General features: G+C 46.9%; 1 protein-coding gene across 1 annotated transcript in view; it reads left to right on the top strand.

Annotated features, from left to right (window-relative positions):
• Window positions 1–19476, top strand: part of LOC124022020 (FH1/FH2 domain-containing protein 1-like) — a 116947-nt gene that overhangs the window by 89242 nt on the left and 8229 nt on the right. Inside the window, 2 exon segments of the mRNA XM_046337074.1 lie at window positions 14003–14114; window positions 15852–15946. Of these exon segments, the coding sequence (XP_046193030.1) occupies window positions 14003–14114; window positions 15852–15946 (207 nt within the window).

A 19476-nucleotide genomic window follows, 5' to 3' on the forward strand; every position in this document is an offset into this window, starting at 1 on the left:
AGAGTCTACTGTCCGTAATGTCAGAGAGAGAGTCTACTGTCCGTAATGTCAGAGAGAGAGAGAGAGTCTACTGTCCGTAATGTCAGAGAGAGCGAGAGTCTACTGTCCGTAATGTCAGAGAGAGCGAGAGTCTACTGTCCGTAACGTCAGAGAGAGCGAGAGTCTACTGTCCGTAACGTCAGAGAGAGCGAGAGTCTACTGTCCGTAACGTCAGAGAGAGAGAGAGTCTACTGTCCGTAACGTCAGAGAGAGAGAGAGTCTACTGTCCGTAACGTCAGAGAGAGAGAGTCTACTGTCCGTAACGTCAGAGAGAGAGTCTACTGTCCGTAATGTCAGAGAGAGAGTCTACTGTCCGTAATGTCAGAGAGAGTCTACTGTCCGTAATGTCAGAGAGTCTACTGTCCGTAACGTCAGAGAGAGAGAGTCTACTGTCCGTAACGTCAGAGAGAGAGAGTCTACTGTCCGTAACGTCAGAGAGAGAGAGAGTCTACTGTCCGTAATGTCAGAGAGAGAGAGAGTCTACTGTCCGTAATGTCAGAGAGAGAGAGTCTACTGTCCGTAATGTCAGAGAGAGAGTCTACTGTCCGTAATGTCAGAGAGAGAGAGTCTACTGTCCGTAACGTCAGAGAGAGAGAGTCTACTGTCCGTAACGTCAGAGAGAGAGAGTCTACTGTCCGTAATGTCAGAGAGAGAGTCTACTGTCCGTAATGTCAGAGAGAGAGAGAGTCTACTGTCCGTAATGTCAGAGAGTCTACTGTCCGTAACGTCAGAGAGAGAGAGTCTACTGTCCGTAATGTCAGAGAGAGAGAGAGAGTCTACTGTCCGTAATGTCAGAGAGTCTACTGTCCGTAATGTCAGAGAGTCTACTGTCCGTAATGTCAGAGAGAGAGTCTACTGTCCGTAATGTCAGAGAGAGAGAGTCTACTGTCCGTAATGTCAGAGAGAGAGAGTCTACTGTCCGTAATGTCAGAGAGTCTACTGTCCGTAATGTCAGAGAGAGAGAGTCTACTGTCCGTAATGTCAGAGAGAGAGACTGTCTGTCAGAGAGAGAGTCTACTGTCCGTAATGTCAGAGAGAGAGAGAGTCTACTGTCCGTAATGTCAGAGAGAGAGAGTCTACTGTCCGTAATGTCAGAGAGAGAGAGTCTACTGTCCGTAATGTCAGAGAGAGAGAGAGAGTCTACTGTCCGTAATGTCAGAGAGAGAGAGAGTCTACTGTCCGTAATGTCAGAGTCTACTGTCCGTAACGTCAGAGAGAGAGAGTCTACTGTCCGTAACGTCAGAGAGAGAGAGAGAGTCTACTGTCCGTAATGTCAGAGAGAGAGAGTCTACTGTCCGTAATGTCAGAGAGAGAGAGAGAGTCTACTGTCCGTAATGTCAGAGAGAGAGAGTCTACTGTCCGTAACGTCAGAGAGAGAGAGTCTACTGTCCGTAATGTCAGAGAGAGAGAGAGAGTCTACTGTCCGTAATGTCAGAGAGAGAGAGTCTACTGTCCGTAATGTCAGAGAGAGAGAGTCTACTGTCCGTAATGTCAGAGAGAGAGAGTCTACTGTCCGTAATGTCAGAGAGAGTCTACTGTCCGTAATGTCAGAGAGAGAGAGTCTACTGTCCGTAATGTCAGAGAGAGAGAGAGAGTCTACTGTCCGTAATGTCAGAGAGAGTCTACTGTCCGTAATGTCAGAGAGAGAGAGTCTACTGTCCGTAATGTCAGAGAGAGAGACTGTCCGTAATGTCAGAGAGAGAGTCTACTGTCCGTAATGTCAGAGAGAGAGAGTCTACTGTCCGTAATGTCAGAGAGAGAGAGAGAGTCTACTGTCCGTAATGTCAGAGAGAGAGAGAGAGTCTACTGTCCGTAATGTCAGAGAGAGTCTAATGTCCGTAATGTCAGAGAGAGAGAGTCTACTGTCCGTAACGTCAGAGAGAGAGAGTCTACTGTCCGTAACGTCAGAGAGAGAGAGAGAGTCTACTGTCCGTAATGTCAGAGAGAGAGAGAGAGTCTACTGTCCGTAATGTCAGAGAGAGAGAGTCTACTGTCCGTAATGTCAGAGAGAGTCTACTGTCCGTAATGTCAGAGAGAGAGAGTCTACTGTCCGTAATGTCAGAGAGAGAGAGTCTACTGTCCGTAATGTCAGAGAGAGTCTACTGTCCGTAATGTCAGAGAGAGTCTACTGTCCGTAATGTCAGAGAGAGTCTACTGTCCGTAATGTCAGAGAGAGAGAGAGAGTCTACTGTCCGTAATGTCAGAGAGAGTCTACTGTCCGTAATGTCAGAGAGAGAGAGTCTACTGTCCGTAATGTCAGAGAGAGAGAGAGAGTCTACTGTCCGTAACGTCAGAGAGAGAGAGAGAGTCTACTGTCCGTAATGTCAGAGGGAGAGAGAGAGTCTACTGTCCGTAATGTCAGAGAGAGAGAGAGAGTCTACTGTCCGTAACGTCAGAGAGAGAGAGTCTACTGTCCGTAATGTCAGAGAGAGAGAGTCTACTGTCCGTAACGTCAGAGAGAGAGAGTCTACTGTCCGTAATGTCAGAGGGAGAGAGAGAGTCTACTGTCCGTAATGTCAGAGAGAGTCTACTGTCCGTAATGTCAGAGAGAGAGAGTCTACTGTCCGTAATGTCAGAGAGAGAGAGTCTACTGTCCGTAATGTCAGAGGGAGAGAGAGTCTACTGTCCGTAATGTCAGAGGGAGAGAGAGTCTACTGTCCGTAATGTCAGAGAGAGTCTACTGTCCGTAATGTCAGAGAGAGTCTACTGTCCGTAATGTCAGAGAGAGAGAGTCTACTGTCCGTAATGTCAGAGAGAGAGAGTCTACTGTCCGTAATGTCAGAGAGAGAGAGAGTCTACTGTCCGTAATGTCAGAGAGAGAGAGTCTACTGTCCGTAATGTCAGAGAGAGAGAGAGTCTACTGTCCGTAATGTCAGAGAGAGAGAGTCTACTGTCCGTAACGTCAGAGAGAGAGAGTCTACTGTCCGTAATGTCAGAGGGAGAGAGAGAGTCTACTGTCCGTAATGTCAGAGAGAGAGAGAGAGTCTACTGTCCGTAATGTCAGAGAGAGAGAGAGAGAGTCTACTGTCCGTAACGTCAGAGAGAGAGAGAGTCTACTGTCCGTAATGTCAGAGAGAGAGAGTCTACTGTCCGTAATGTCAGAGAGAGAGAGTCTACTGTCCGTAATGTCAGAGAGAGAGAGTCTACTGTCCGTAATGTCAGAGAGAGTCTACTGTCCGTAACGTCAGAGAGAGTCTACTGTCCGTAACGTCAGAGAGAGAGAGTCTACTGTCCGTAACGTCAGAGAGAGAGAGTCTACTGTCCGTAACGTCAGAGAGAGAGAGTCTACTGTCCGTAACGTCAGAGAGAGAGAGTCTACTGTCCGTAACGTCAGAGAGAGAGAGAGAGTCTACTGTCCGTAACGTCAGAGAGAGAGAGAGAGTCTACTGTCCGTAACGTCAGAGAGTCTACTGTCCGTAATGTCAGAGAGTCTACTGTCCGTAATGTCAGAGAGTCTACTGTCCGTAATGTCAGAGAGTCTACTGTCCGTAATGTCAGAGAGTCTACTGTCCGTAATGTCAGAGAGAGAGAGTCTACTGTCCGTAATGTCAGAGAGAGAGAGTCTACTGTCCGTAATGTCAGAGAGAGAGAGTCTACTGTCCGTAATGTCAGAGAGAGAGAGTCTACTGTCCGTAATGTCAGAGAGTCTACTGTCCGTAGAGAGTCTACTGTCCGTAATGTCAGAGAGTCTACTGTCCGTAATGTCAGAGAGTCTACTGTCCGTAATGTCAGAGAGTCTACTGTCCGTAATGTCAGAGAGTCTACTGTCCGTAATGTCAGAGAGTCTACTGTCCGTAATGTCAGAGAGTCTACTGTCCGTAATGTCAGAGAGTCTACTGTCCGTAACGTCAGAGAGAGAGAGTCTACTGTCCGTAACGTCAGAGAGAGAGAGTCTACTGTCCGTAATGTCAGAGGGAGAGAGAGAGTCTACTGTCCGTAATGTCAGAGAGAGTCTACTGTCCGTAATGTCAGAGAGAGAGAGTCTACTGTCCGTAATGTCAGAGAGAGAGAGAGTCTACTGTCCGTAATGTCAGAGGGAGAGAGAGAGTCTACTGTCCGTAATGTCAGAGGGAGAGAGAGAGTCTACTGTCCGTAATGTCAGAGAGAGTCTACTGTCCGTAATGTCAGAGAGAGTCTACTGTCCGTAATGTCAGAGAGAGAGAGTCTACTGTCCGTAATGTCAGAGAGAGAGTCTACTGTCCGTAATGTCAGAGAGAGAGAGTCTACTGTCCGTAATGTCAGAGAGAGAGAGTCTACTGTCCGTAATGTCAGAGAGAGAGAGAGTCTACTGTCCGTAACGTCAGAGAGAGAGAGTCTACTGTCCGTAATGTCAGAGGGAGAGAGAGAGTCTACTGTCCGTAATGTCAGAGAGAGAGAGTCTACTGTCCGTAATGTCAGAGAGAGAGAGTCTACTGTCCGTAACGTCAGAGAGAGAGAGTCTACTGTCCGTAATGTCAGAGAGAGAGAGTCTACTGTCCGTAATGTCAGAGAGAGAGAGTCTACTGTCCGTAATGTCAGAGAGAGAGAGTCTACTGTCCGTAATGTCAGAGAGAGTCTACTGTCCGTAACGTCAGAGAGAGTCTACTGTCCGTAACGTCAGAGAGAGAGAGTCTACTGTCCGTAACGTCAGAGAGAGAGAGTCTACTGTCCGTAACGTCAGAGAGAGAGAGTCTACTGTCCGTAACGTCAGAGAGAGAGAGAGAGTCTACTGTCCGTAACGTCAGAGAGAGAGAGAGAGTCTACTGTCCGTAACGTCAGAGAGAGAGAGAGAGTCTACTGTCCGTAACGTCAGAGAGTCTACTGTCCGTAATGTCAGAGAGTCTACTGTCCGTAATGTCAGAGAGTCTACTGTCCGTAATGTCAGAGAGTCTACTGTCCGTAATGTCAGAGAGAGAGAGTCTACTGTCCGTAATGTCAGAGAGAGAGAGTCTACTGTCCGTAATGTCAGAGAGAGAGAGTCTACTGTCCGTAATGTCAGAGAGAGAGAGTCTACTGTCCGTAATGTCAGAGAGTCTACTGTCCGTAATGTCAGAGAGTCTACTGTCCGTAATGTCAGAGAGTCTACTGTCCGTAATGTCAGAGAGTCTACTGTCCGTAATGTCAGAGAGTCTACTGTCCGTAATGTCAGAGAGTCTACTGTCCGTAATGTCAGAGAGTCTACTGTCCGTAATGTCAGAGAGTCTACTGTCCGTAACGTCAGAGAGAGAGAGTCTACTGTCCGTAACGTCAGAGAGAGAGAGTCTACTGTCCGTAACGTCAGAGAGAGAGAGAGTCTACTGTCCGTAATGTCAGAGAGAGAGAGAGTCTACTGTCCGTAATGTCAGAGAGAGAGAGTCTACTGTCCGTAATGTCAGAGAGAGTCTACTGTCCGTAACGTCAGAGAGAGAGAGTCTACTGTCCGTAACGTCAGAGAGAGAGAGTCTACTGTCCGTAACGTCAGAGAGAGAGAGTCTACTGTCCGTAATGTCAGAGAGAGTCTACTGTCCGTAATGTCAGAGAGAGAGAGAGTCTACTGTCCGTAATGTCAGAGAGTCTACTGTCCGTAACGTCAGAGAGAGAGAGTCTACTGTCCGTAATGTCAGAGAGAGAGAGAGAGTCTACTGTCCGTAATGTCAGAGAGTCTACTGTCCGTAATGTCAGAGAGTCTACTGTCCGTAATGTCAGAGAGTCTACTGTCCGTAATGTCAGAGAGTCTACTGTCCGTAATGTCAGAGAGAGAGTCTACTGTCCGTAATGTCAGAGAGAGAGTCTACTGTCCGTAATGTCAGAGAGAGAGTGAGAGTCTACTGTCCGTAATGTCAGAGAGAGAGTGAGAGTCTACTGTCCGTAATGTCAGAGAGATGTCACTGTCCGTAATGTCAGAGAGAGAGAGAGTCTACTGTCCGTAATGTCAGAGAGAGAGAGAGTCTACTGTCTGTAATGTCAGAGAGAGAGAGTCTACTGTCTGTAATGTCAGAGAGAGAGAGTCTACTGTCCGTAATGTCAGAGAGTCTACTGTCCGTAATGTCAGAGAGAGAGAGAGAGTCTACTGTCCGTAATGTCAGAGAGAGAGAGTCTACTGTCCGTAATGTCAGAGAGAGAGAGTCTACTGTCCGTAATGTCAGAGAGAGAGAGTCTACTGTCCGTAATGTCAGAGAGAGAGAGTCCGTAATGTCAGAGTCTACTGTCCGTAATGTCAGAGAGAGAGAGTCACTGTCCGTAACGTCAGAGAGAGAGAGTCTACTGTCCGTAATGTCAGAGAGAGAGAGTCTACTGTCCGTAATGTCAGAGAGAGAGAGAGAGTCTACTGTCCGTAATGTCAGAGAGAGAGAGAGTCTACTGTCCGTAATGTCAGAGAGAGAGAGTCTACTGTCCGTAATGTCAGAGAGAGAGAGTCTACTGTCCGTAATGTCAGAGAGAGAGAGAGAGTCTACTGTCCGTAATGTCAGAGAGAGAGAGTCTACTGTCCGTAATGTCAGAGTCTACTGTCCGTAATGTCAGAGAGAGAGAGTCTACTGTCCGTAATGTCAGAGAGAGTCTACTGTCCGTAATGTCAGAGAGAGAGAGTCTACTGTCCGTAATGTCAGAGAGAGAGAGTCTACTGTCCGTAATGTCAGAGAGAGAGTCTACTGTCCGTAATGTCAGAGAGAGTCTACTGTCCGTAATGTCAGAGAGAGAGAGTCTACTGTCCGTAATGTCAGAGAGAGAGAGAGTCTACTGTCCGTAATGTCAGAGAGAGAGAGAGAGTCTACTGTCCGTAATGTCAGAGAGAGAGAGAGAGTCTACTGTCCGTAATGTCAGAGAGAGTCTACTGTCCGTAATGTCAGAGAGAGAGTCTACTGTCCGTAATGTCAGAGAGAGAGAGTCTACTGTCCGTAATGTCAGAGAGAGAGAGTCTACTGTCCGTAATGTCAGAGAGAGAGAGTCTACTGTCCGTAATGTCAGAGAGAGAGAGTCTACTGTCCGTAATGTCAGAGAGAGAGAGTCTACTGTCCGTAATGTCAGAGAGAGACTGTCTACTGTCCGTAATGTCAGAGAGAGAGAGTCTACTGTCCGTAATGTCAGAGAGAGAGTCTACTGTCCGTAATGTCAGAGAGAGAGAGAGTCTACTGTCCGTAATGTCAGAGAGAGAGTCTACTGTCCGTAATGTCAGAGAGAGAGAGTCTACTGTCCGTAATGTCAGAGAGAGTCTACTGTCCGTAATGTCAGAATGTCAGAGAGTCTACTGTCCGTAACGTCAGAGAGAGAGAGAGAGTCTACTGTCCGTAATGTCAGAGAGAGAGAGAGTCTACTGTCCGTAATGTCAGAGAGAGACTGTCCGTAGAGAGAGAGTCTACTGTCCGTAATGTCAGAGAGAGAGAGAGAGTCTACTGTCCGTAATGTCAGAGAGAGTCTAGAGAGTCTACTGTCCGTAATGTCAGAGAGTCTACTGTCCGTAGTCAGAGAGAGTCTACTGTCCGTAATGTCAGAGAGAGAGAGTCTACTGTCCGTAATGTCAGAGGGAGAGAGAGAGTCTACTGTCCGTAATGTCAGAGAGAGAGAGTCTACTGTCCGTAATGTCAGAGAGAGAGAGTCTACTGTCCGTAATGTCAGAGAGAGAGAGTCTACTGTCCGTAATGTCAGAGAGAGAGAGTCTACTGTCCGTAATGTCAGAGAGAGAGAGTCTACTGTCCGTAATGTCAGAGAGAGAGTCTACTGTCCGTAATGTCAGAGAGAGAGAGTCTACTGTCCGTAGTCTACTGTCCGTAATGTCAGAGAGAGAGAGTCTACTGTCCGTAATGTCAGAGAGAGAGTCTACTGTCCGTAATGTCAGAGAGAGAGTCTACTGTCCGTAATGTCAGAGAGAGAGTCTACTGTCCGTAATGTCAGAGAGAGAGAGTCTACTGTCCGTAATGTCAGAGAGAGAGAGTCTACTGTCCGTAACGTCAGAGAGAGAGAGTCTCTACTGTCCGTAACGTCAGAGAGAGAGAGTCTACTGTCCGTAACGTCAGAGAGAGAGAGTCTACTGTCCGTAACGTCAGAGAGAGAGAGTCTACTGTCCGTAACGTCAGAGAGAGAGAGTCTACTGTCCGTAACGTCAGAGAGAGAGAGAGAGTCTACTGTCCGTAACGTCAGAGAGAGAGAGAGTCTACTGTCCGTAATGTCAGAGAGTCTACTGTCCGTAATGTCAGAGAGTCTACTGTCCGTAATGTCAGAGAGTCTACTGTCCGTAATGTCAGAGAGTCTACTGTCCGTAATGTCAGAGAGAGAGAGTCTACTGTCCGTAATGTCAGAGAGAGAGAGTCTACTGTCCGTAATGTCAGAGAGAGAGAGTCTACTGTCCGTAATGTCAGAGAGTCTACTGTCCGTAATGTCAGAGAGTCTACTGTCCGTAATGTCAGAGAGTCTACTGTCCGTAATGTCAGAGAGTCTACTGTCCGTAATGTCAGAGAGTCTACTGTCCGTAATGTCAGAGAGTCTACTGTCCGTAATGTCAGAGAGTCTACTGTCCGTAATGTCAGAGAGTCTACTGTCCGTAATGTCAGAGAGAGTCTACTGTCCGTAATGTCAGAGAGAGAGAGTCTACTGTCCGTAATGTCAGAGAGAGAGAGTCTACTGTCCGTAATGTCAGAGAGTCTACTGTCCGTAATGTCAGAGAGAGAGAGTCTACTGTCCGTAATGTCAGAGAGAGAGAGTCTACTGTCCGTAATGTCAGAGGGAGAGAGAGAGTCTACTGTCCGTAATGTCAGAGGGAGAGAGAGAGTCTACTGTCCGTAATGTCAGAGGGAGAGAGAGAGTCTACTGTCCGTAATGTCAGAGAGAGAGAGAGAGTCTACTGTCCGTAACGTCAGAGAGAGAGAGTCTACTGTCCGTAACGTCAGAGAGAGAGAGTCTACTGTCCGTAACGTCAGAGGGAGAGAGAGAGTCTACTGTCCGTAACGTCAGAGGGAGAGAGAGAGTCTACTGTCCGTAATGTCAGAGAGAGTCTACTGTCCGTAATGTCAGAGAGAGTCTACTGTCCGTAATGTCAGAGAGAGAGAGTCTACTGTCCGTAATGTCAGAGAGAGAGAGAGTCTACTGTCCGTAATGTCAGAGGGAGAGAGAGAGTCTACTGTCCGTAATGTCAGAGAGAGTCTACTGTCCGTAATGTCAGAGAGAGAGAGAGTCTACTGTCCGTAATGTCAGAGAGAGAGAGTACTGTCCGTAATGTCAGAGGGAGAGAGAGAGTCTACTGTCCGTAATGTCAGAGAGAGAGTCTACTGTCCGTAATGTCAGAGAGAGAGAGAGAGAGTCTACTGTCCGTAACGTCAGAGAGAGTCTACTGTCCGTAACGTCAGAGAGAGAGAGTCTACTGTCCGTAACGTCAGAGAGAGAGAGTCTACTGTCCGTAACGTCAGAGAGTCTACTGTCCGTAATGTCAGAGAGAGAGAGTCTACTGTCCGTAATGTCAGAGAGAGAGAGTCTACTGTCCGTAATGTCAGAGAGAGAGAGTCTACTGTCCGTAATGTCAGAGAGAGAGAGAGTCTACTGTCCGTAATGTCAGAGAGAGAGAGTCTACTGTCCGTAACGTCAGAGAGAGAGAGTCTACTGTCCGTAATGTCAGAGAGAGTCTACTGTCCGTAATGTCAGAGAGAGTCTACTGTCCGTAATGTCAGAGAGAGAGTCTACTGTCCGTAATGTCAGAGAGAGAGAGTCTACTGTCCGTAATGTCAGAGAGTCTACTGTCCGTAATGTCAGAGAGAGAGAGTCTACTGTCCGTAATGTCAGAGAGAGAGAGAGAGTCTACTGTCCGTAATGTCAGAGAGAGAGAGAGTCTACTGTCCGTAATGTCAGAGAGAGAGAGTCTACTGTCCGTAATGTCAGAGAGAGAGAGAGTCTACTGTCCGTAATGTCAGAGAGAGAGAGAGTCTACTGTCCGTAATGTCAGAGAGAGAGTCTACTGTCCGTAACGTCAGAGAGAGAGTCTACTGTCCGTAACGTCAGAGAGAGAGTCTACTGTCCGTAACGTCAGAGAGAGAGTCTACTGTCCGTAACGTCAGAGAGAGAGAGTCTACTGTCCGTAACGTCAGAGAGAGAGTCTACTGTCCGTAACGTCCAGAGAGAGAGAGTCTACTGTCCGTAACGTCAGAGAGAGAGAGTCTACTGTCCGTAACGTCAGAGAGAGAGAGTCTACTGTCCGTAACGTCAGAGAGAGAGAGTCTACTGTCCGTAACGTCAGAGGGAGAGAGAGAGTCTACTGTCCGTAACGTCAGAGGGAGAGAGAGAGTCTACTGTCCGTAATGTCAGAGGGAGAGAGAGAGTCTACTGTCCGTAATGTCAGAGGGAGAGAGAGAGTCTACTGTCCGTAATGTCAGAGAGAGAGAGTCTACTGTCCGTAATGTCAGAGAGAGAGAGTCTACTGTCCGTAATGTCAGAGAGAGAGAGTCTACTGTCCGTAATGTCAGAGAGAGAGTCTACTGTCCGTAATGTCAGAGAGAGAGAGTCTACTGTCCGTAATGTCAGAGAGAGAGAGAGAGTCTACTGTCCGTAATGTCAGAGAGAGAGAGAGTCTACTGTCCGTAATGTCAGAGAGAGAGAGAGAGAGTCTACTGTCCGTAATGTCAGAGAGAGAGAGAGTCTACTGTCCGTAATGTCAGAGAGAGAGAGTCTACTGTCCGTAACGTCAGAGAGAGAGAGAGTCTACTGTCCGTAATGTCAGAGAGAGAGAGTCTACTGTCCGTAACGTCAGAGAGAGAGAGTCTACTGTCCGTAACGTCAGAGAGAGAGAGTCTACTGTCCGTAACGTCAGAGAGAGAGAGTCTACTGTCCGTAACGTCAGAGAGAGAGAGTCTACTGTCCGTAACGTCAGAGAGAGAAAGTCTACTGTCCGTAACGTCAGAGAGAGAGAGTCTACTGTCCGTAACGTCAGAGGGAGAGAGAGAGTCTACTGTCCGTAACGTCAGAGAGAGAGAGTCTACTGTCCGTAACGTCAGAGAGAGAGAGTCTACTGTCCGTAACGTCAGAGAGAGAGAGTCTACTGTCCGTAATGTCAGAGAGAGAGAGTCTACTGTCCGTAATGTCAGAGAGAGAGAGAGTCTACTGTCCGTAATGTCAGAGAGAGAGAGTCTACTGTCCGTAATGTCAGAGAGAGAGAGAGTCTACTGTCCGTAATGTCAGAGAGAGAGAGAGTCTACTGTCCGTAATGTCAGAGAGAGAGAGAGAGTCTACTGTCCGTAACGTCAGAGAGAGAGAGTCTACTGTCCGTAACCTCAGAGAGAGAGAGTCTACTGTCCGTAACGTCAGAGAGAGAGAGTCTACTGTCCGTAACGTCAGAGAGAGAGAGTCTACTGTCCGTAACGTCAGAGAGAGAGAGTCTACTGTCCGTAACGTCAGAGAGAGAGAGTCTACTGTCCGTAACGTCAGAGAGAGAGAGTCTACTGTCCGTAACGTCAGAGAGAGAGAGTCTACTGTCCGTAACGTCAGAGAGAGTCTACTGTCCGTAACGTCAGAGAGAGAGAGTCTACTGTCCGTAACGTCAGAGAGAGAGAGTCTACTGTCCGTAACGTCAGAGAGAGAGAGTCTACTGTCCGTAACGTCAGAGAGAGAGTCTACTGTCCGTAACGTCAGAGAGAGAGAGTCTACTGTCCGTAACGTCAGAGAGAGAGAGTCTACTGTCCGTAACGTCAGAGAGAGAGTCTACTGTCCGTAACGTCAGAGAGAGAGAGTCTACTGTCCGTAACGTCAGAGAGAGAGAGTCTACTGTCCGTAACGTCAGAGAGAGAGTCTACTGTCCGTAACGTCAGAGAGAGAGAGTCTACTGTCCGTAACGTCAGAGAGAGAGAGTCTACTGTCCGTAACGTCAGAGAGAGAGAGTCTACTGTCCGTAACGTCAGAGAGAGAGAGTCTACTGTCCGTAACGTCAGAGAGAGAGAGTCTACTGTCCGTAACGTCAGAGAGAGAGAGTCTACTGTCCGTAACGTCAGAGAGAGAGAGTCTACTGTCCGTAACGTCAGAGAGAGAGAGTCTACTGTCCGTAACGTCAGAGAGAGAGAGTCTACTGTCCGTAACGTCAGAGAGAGAGAGTCTACTGTCCGTAACGTCAGAGAGAGAGAGTCTACTGTCCGTAACGTCAGAGAGAGTCTACTGTCCGTAACGTCAGAGAGAGAGAGTCTACTGTCCGTAACGTCAGAGAGAGAGAGTCTACTGTCCGTAGCGTCAGAGAGAGAGTCTACTGTCCGTAACGTCAGAGAGAGAGAGTCTACTGTCCGTAACGTCAGAGAGAGAGAGTCTACTGTCCGTAACGTCAGAGAGAGAGAGTCTACTGTCCGTAACGTCAGAGAGAGTCTACTGTCCGTAACGTCAGAGAGAGTCTACTGTCCGTAACGTCAGAGAGAGTCTACTGTCCGTAACGTCAGAGAGAGTCTACTGTCCGTAACGTCAGAGAGAGTCTACTGTCCGTAACGTCAGAGAAGAGTCTACTGTCCGTAGTCAGAGAGAGAGAGTCTACTGTCCGTAACGTCAGAGAGAGAGAGTCTACTGTCCGTAACGTCAGAGAGAGTCTACTGTCCGTAACGTCAGAGAGAGTCTACTGTCCGTAACGTCAGAGAGAGTCTACTGTCCGTAACGTCAGAGAGAGTCAGTACAATAATGTTTTTAATACCACAAATTACCGGGTAGCCTACTCTGCTGACAAACAGATCAATAAATAACGACCTTGTCCACTATTGGCCAGGAGACGAGGAGACAAACAGAACGCCCCCCCCTCCAAAACATGACCCCCCAACACCTGCCCCCCTCCAAAACATGCCCCACCCCCTGATGTCTGTAAGAGACTTAAACACTAGTGTCTCTCGCTCAATAAATGTTTGTAAATCAATCACCTTGCAGCTGCTACAGCTCTGATTTCAGATCTCCTTTTTAAACAGGGAAGTGAGAACAGCCAATGAGATGTGACAGACAGGACAGGGTGTGAAACTAGAATATGGTGAGAAACTCTTGTTACGTAAGACTGTGTTAGAATGAAGACTGTTACTGTAGTGATGGAGACGAGGTTTAACACCCTATACTGTAGTGAAGAGGCTCAACACCCTATACTGTAGTGAAGAGGTTCAACACCCTATACTGTAGTGAAGAGGTTCAATACACTATACTGTAGTGGAGAGGTTTAACACCCTATACTGTAGTGGAGAGGTTCAATACACTATACTGTAGTGGAGAGGTTCAATACACTATACTGTAGTGGAGAGGTTCAATACACTATATTGTAGTGAAGAGGTTTAACACCCTATACTGTAGTGAAGAGGTTCAATACACTATACTGTAGTGGAGAGGTTCAACACCCTATACTGTAGTGAAGAGGTTCAATACACTATACTGTAGTGGAGAGGTTCAATACACTATACTGTAGTGGAGAGGTTCAATACACTATACTGTAGTGGAGAGGTTTAACACCCTATACTGTAGTGGAGAGGTTTAACACCCTATACTGTAGTGAAGAGGTTCAACACCCTATACTGTAGTGAAGAGGTTCAACACCCTATACTGTAGTGAAGAGGTTCAACACCCTATACTGTAGTGAAGAGGTTCAACACCCTATACTGTAGTGAAGAGGTTCAACACCCTATACTGTAGTGAAGAGGTTCAACACACTATACTGTAGTGAAGAGGTTCAATACACTATAGTGAAGAGGTTCAACACACTATCCTGTAGTGAAGAGGTTCAACACCCTATCCTGTAGTGGAGAGGTTTAACACTCTATACTGTAGTGAAGAGGTTCAATACACTATACTGTAGTGAAGAGGTTTAACACCCTATACTGTAGTGTACTACATCCCCCCCCCCCCCTCTTCACTTATTGTCGTAAGATAGATACTTCGAACACTCTGCAATCTGATTTTACTGGGTTTGCTGGGTTCAATTGGAAATGTTGTGTATTTGAGGTGTAATATCACCACCTTGTGGAGAAACTGTCTAACTGACTCTCTCTCTCGCTCCCCCCTCTCCCTCTCTCCCGCCCCCCCCCAGTCTCGTCTGGTGGTGAAGACCGCTCTGAAGCTCCTGATAGTGTTTGTAGAGTACACCGAGTTGAACAGTCCTCTATTTATCCAGGCTGTCAACACTGTGGATGGCAAGAGAGGTACACACACACACACACACACACACACACACAGTGCTGTTCTACTTATCCAGGCTGTCAACACTGTGGATGGCAAGAGAGGTACACACACACACACACACACACACACACACACACACACACACACACACACACACACACACACACACACACACACACACAGTGCTGTTCTACTTATCCAGGCTGTCAACACTGTGGATGGCAAGGTGGATGGCACTCTGTACAGCACTTTGAGATATCAGCTGATGTACGAAGGGCTATATAAATAAATTTGATTTGATTTGAGGTACACACACACACAGACACACAGTCACACACACACACACAGACAGACACACACACACACACAGACACACACACACACACACACACACACACACACACACAGTGCTGTTCTGCTGAAGGAGCTTGTTTCATTTCACTCCACCATGTTGTACCTGCTGTGTACCGATGAATCAACTGAGATTTGATGGTCTGTAGAAGACAGGTTCTCAATTGGACTTTTGTTCGATTAACGGTTAAACGTTTTACAACACCTACACATTCTCAGTTTTATTTATTTAAAAAAATATTTTCTACATTTGTAGAATAATAGTGAAGACATCAAAACTATGGAATAACACGAATCATGGAGTCATGTAGTAACCAGAAAAAATGTAAAACAAGTGAAAATATATTTTATATTTGAGATTCTTCAAAGCAGCCACCCTTTGTCTTGATGACAGCTTTGCACACTCCTGGCATTCTGTCAACCAGCTTCACCTGGAATGCCTTTCCAAACAGTCTTGAACGAGTTCCCACATATGCTGAGCATTTGTTGGCTGCTTTTCCTTCACTCTGCGGCTCAACTCCTCCCAAACCATCTCAATTGGGTTGAGGTCAGGTGATCGTGGAGGCCAGGTCACCTGATGCAGCACTCCATCACTCTCCTTCTTGGTCAAATAGCCCTTACACAGCCTGGAGGTGTGTTTTTAGGTCCGTGTCCTGTTGAAAAACAAATGATATTCCCACTAAGCCCAAACCAGATGGGATGGCGTATCTCTGCAGAATGCTGTGGTAGCCATGCTGGTTAAGTGTGCCTTGAATTCTAAATAAATCACTGACAGTGTCACCAGCAAAGCACCATAACACGTCCTCCTCCATGCTTCACGGTGGGAACCACACATGCGGAGATCATCTGTTCACCCACTCTGTGTCTCACAAAGACACGGCGTTTGGAACCAAAAAATCACAAATTCATCAGACCAAAGGACAGAGGTCCAGCGGTGGGCGTATCTATCTGCTAGTTGTGTGTGTGTGTGTGTGTGTGTGTGTGTGTGTCTACTCTAGCTCTCTGTATCTACAGGTGTGTGTCAGATTCATCTGTGTGTGTGTGTGTGTGTGTGTGTGTGTGTGTGTGTGTGTGTGTGTGTGTGTGTGTGTGTGTGTGTGTGTGTGTGTGTGTGTGTGTGTGTGACTACTCTAGCTCTCTGTATCTACAGGTGTGTGTCAGATTCATCTAAGTGTGTGTGCGTGTGTGTGACTACTCTAGCTCTCTGTATCTACAGGTGTGTGTCAGATTCATCTAAGTGTGTGTGTGTGACTACTCTAGCTCTCTGTATCTACAGGTGTGTGTCAGATTCATCTAAGTGTGTGTGTGTGTGTGTGTGACTACTCTAGCTCTCTGTATCTACAGGTGTGTGTCAGATTCATCTAAGTGTGTGTGTGTGTGACTACTCTAGCTCTCTGTATCTACAGGTGTGAAGCCGTGGTCATACCTGACAGAGATCCTGGAGGAGAAGAACGGATCAGACACTGAGCTGTTCATCTTAACCATGAACCTCATCAACAAGGTTAGTCAGACTGAGCTGTTAACCATGAACCTCATCAACAAGGTTAGTCAGACTGAGCTGTTAACCATGAACCTCATCAACAAGGTTAGTCAGACTGAGCTGTTAACCATGAACCTCATCAACAAGGTTAGTCAGACTGAGCTGTTCACCATGAACCTCATCAACAAGGTTAGTCAGACTGAGCTGTTAACCATGAACCTCATCAACAAGGTTAGTCAGACTGAGCTGTTAACCATGAACCTCATCAACAAGGTTAGTCAGACTGAGCTGTTCACCATGAACCTCATCAACAAGGTTAGTCAGACTGAGCTGTTCACCATGAACCTCATCAACAAGGTCAGACTGAGCTGTTCACCATGAACCTCATCAACAAGGTTAGTCAGACTGAGCTGTTAACCATGAACCTCATCAACAAGGTTAGTCAGACTGAGCTGTTAACCATGAACCTCATCAACAAGGTTAGTCAGACTGAGCTGTTAACCATGAACCTCATCAACAAGGTTAGTCAGACTGAGCTGTTCACCATGAACCTCATCAACAAGGTTAGTCAGACTGAGCTGTTCACCATGAACCTCATCAACAAGGTCAGACTGAGCTGTTCACCATGAACCTCATCAACAAGGTCAGACTGAGCTGTTCACCATGAACCTCATCAACAAGGTCAGACTGAGCTGTTCACCATGAACCTCATCAACAAGGTCAGACTGAGCTGTTCACCATGAACCTCATCAACAAGGTCAGACTGAGCTGTTCACCATGAACCTCATCAACAAGGTCAGACTGAGCTGTTCACCATGAACCTCATCAACAAGGTCAGACTGAGCTGTTCACCATGAACCTCATCAACAAGGTCAGACTGAGCTGTTCACCATGAACCTCATCAACAAGGTTAGTCAGACTGAGCTGTTCACCATGAACCTCATCAACAAGGTTAGTCAGACTGAGCTGTTCACCATGAACCTCATCAACAAGGTTAGACTGAGCTGTTCACCATGAACCTCATCAACAAGGTTAGTCAGACTGAGCTGTTCACCATGAACCTCATCAACAAGGTTAGACTGAGCTGTTCACCATGAACCTCATCAACAAGGTTAGACTGAGCTGTTCACCATGAACCTCATCAACAAGGTTAGTCAGACTGAGCTGTTCACCATGAACCTCATCAACAAGGTTAGTCAGACTGAGCTGTTAACCATGAACCTCATCAACAAGGTTAGTCAGACTGAGCTGTTCACCATGAACCTCATCAACAAGGTCAGACTGAGCTGTTAACCATGAACCTCATCAACAAGGTTAGTCAGACTGAGCTGTTAACCATGAACCTCATCAACAAGGTTAGTCAGACTGAGCTGTTCACCATGAACCTCATCAACAAGGTCAGACTGAGCTGTTAACCATGAACCTCATCAACAAGGTCAGACTGAGCTGTTCACCATGAACCTCATCAACAAGGTCAGACTGAGCTGTTAACCATGAACCTCATCAACAAGGTCAGACTGAGCTGTTAACCATGAACCTCATCAACAAGGTCAGACTGAGCTGTTCACCATGAACCTCATCAACAAGGTCAGACTGAGCTGTTAACCATGAACCTCATCAACAAGGTCAGACTGAGCTGTTCACCATGAACCTCATCAACAAGGTCAGACTGAGCTGTTAACCATGAACCTCATCAACAAGGTCAGACTGAGCTGTTCACCATGAACCTCATCAACAAGGTCAGACTGAGCTGTTCACCATGAACCTCATCAACAAGGTCAGACTGAGCTGTTCACCATGAACCTCATCAACAAGGTCAGACTGAGCTGTTCACCATGAACCTCATCAACAAGGTCAGACTGAGCTGTTCACCATGAACCTCATCAACAAGGTCAGACTGAGCTGTTCACCATGAACCTCATCAACAAGGTCAGCTGTTCACTGAGCTGTTAACCATGAACCTCATCAACAAGGTCAGACTGAGCTGTTCACCATGAACCTCATCAACAAGGTTAGACTGAGCTGTTCACCATGAACCTCATCAACAAGGTCAGACTGAGCTGTTAACCATGAACCTCATCAACAAGGTCAGACTGAGCTGTTCACCATGAACCTCATCAACAAGGTCAGACTGAGCTGTTAACCATGAACCTCATCAACAAGGTCAGACTGAGCTGTTAACCATGAACCTCATCAACAAGGTCAGACTGAGCTGTTCACCATGAACCTCATCAACAAGGTTAGACTGAGCTGTTCACCATGAACCTCATCAACAAGGTCAGACTGAGCTGTTCACCATGAACCTCATCAACAAGGTCAGACTGAGCTGTTCACCATGAACCTCATCAACAAGGTCAGACTGAGCTGTTCACCATGAACCTCATCAACAAGGTTAGACTGAGCTGTTCACCATGAACCTCATCAACAAGGTTAGACTGAGCTGTTCACCATGAACCTCATCAACAAGGTTAGACTGAGCTGTTCACCATGAACCTCATCAACAAGGTTAGACTGAGCTGTTCACCATGAACCTCATCAACAAGGTTAGACTGAGCTGTTCACCATGAACCTCATCAACAAGGTTAGACTGAGCTGTTCACCATGAACCTCATCAACAAGGTTAGACTGAGCTGTTCACCATGAACCTCATCAACAAGGTTAGACTGAGCTGTTCACCATGAACCTCATCAACAAGGTTAGACTGAGCTGTTCACCATGAACCTCATCAACAAGGTCAGACTGAGCTGTTCACCATGAACCTCATCAACAAGGTCAGACTGAGCTGTTCACCATGAACCTCATCAACAAGGTTAGACTGAGCTGTTCACCATGAACCTCATCAACAAGGTTAGACTGAGCTGTTCACCATGAACCTCATCAACAAGGTTAGACTGAGCTGTTCACCATGAACCTCATCAACAAGGTTAGACTGAGCTGTTCACCATGAACCTCATCAACAAGGTTAGACTGAGCTGTTCACCATGAACCTCATCAACAAGGTTAGACTGAGCTGTTCACCATGAACCTCATCAACAAGGTCAGACTGAGCTGTTCACCATGAACCTCATCAACAAGGTTAGACTGAGCTGTTCACCATGAACCTCATCAACAAGGTTAGACTGAGCTGTTCACCATGAACCTCATCAACAAGGTTAGACTGAGCTGTTCACCATGAACCTCATCAACAAGGTTAGACTGAGCTGTTCACCATGAACCTCATCAACAAGGTCAGACTGAGCTGTTCACCATGAACCTCATCAACAAGGTTAGACTGAGCTGTTCACCATGAACCTCATCAACAAGGTCAGACTGAGCTGTTCACCATGAACCTCATCAACAAGGTCAGACTGAGCTGTTCACCATGAACCTCATCAACAAGGTCAGACTGAGCTGTTCACCATGAACCTCATCAACAAGGTTAGACTGAGCTGTTCACCATGAACCTCATCAACAAGGTCAGACTGAGCTGTTCACCATGAACCTCATCAACAAGGTCAGACTGAGCTGTTCACCATGAACCTCATCAACAAGGTTAGACTGAGCTGTTCACC

This window comes from Oncorhynchus gorbuscha, unplaced genomic scaffold (assembly GCF_021184085.1).
Source record: "Oncorhynchus gorbuscha isolate QuinsamMale2020 ecotype Even-year unplaced genomic scaffold, OgorEven_v1.0 Un_scaffold_1265, whole genome shotgun sequence".
NCBI classification, from domain to species: domain Eukaryota; kingdom Metazoa; phylum Chordata; class Actinopteri; order Salmoniformes; family Salmonidae; genus Oncorhynchus; species Oncorhynchus gorbuscha.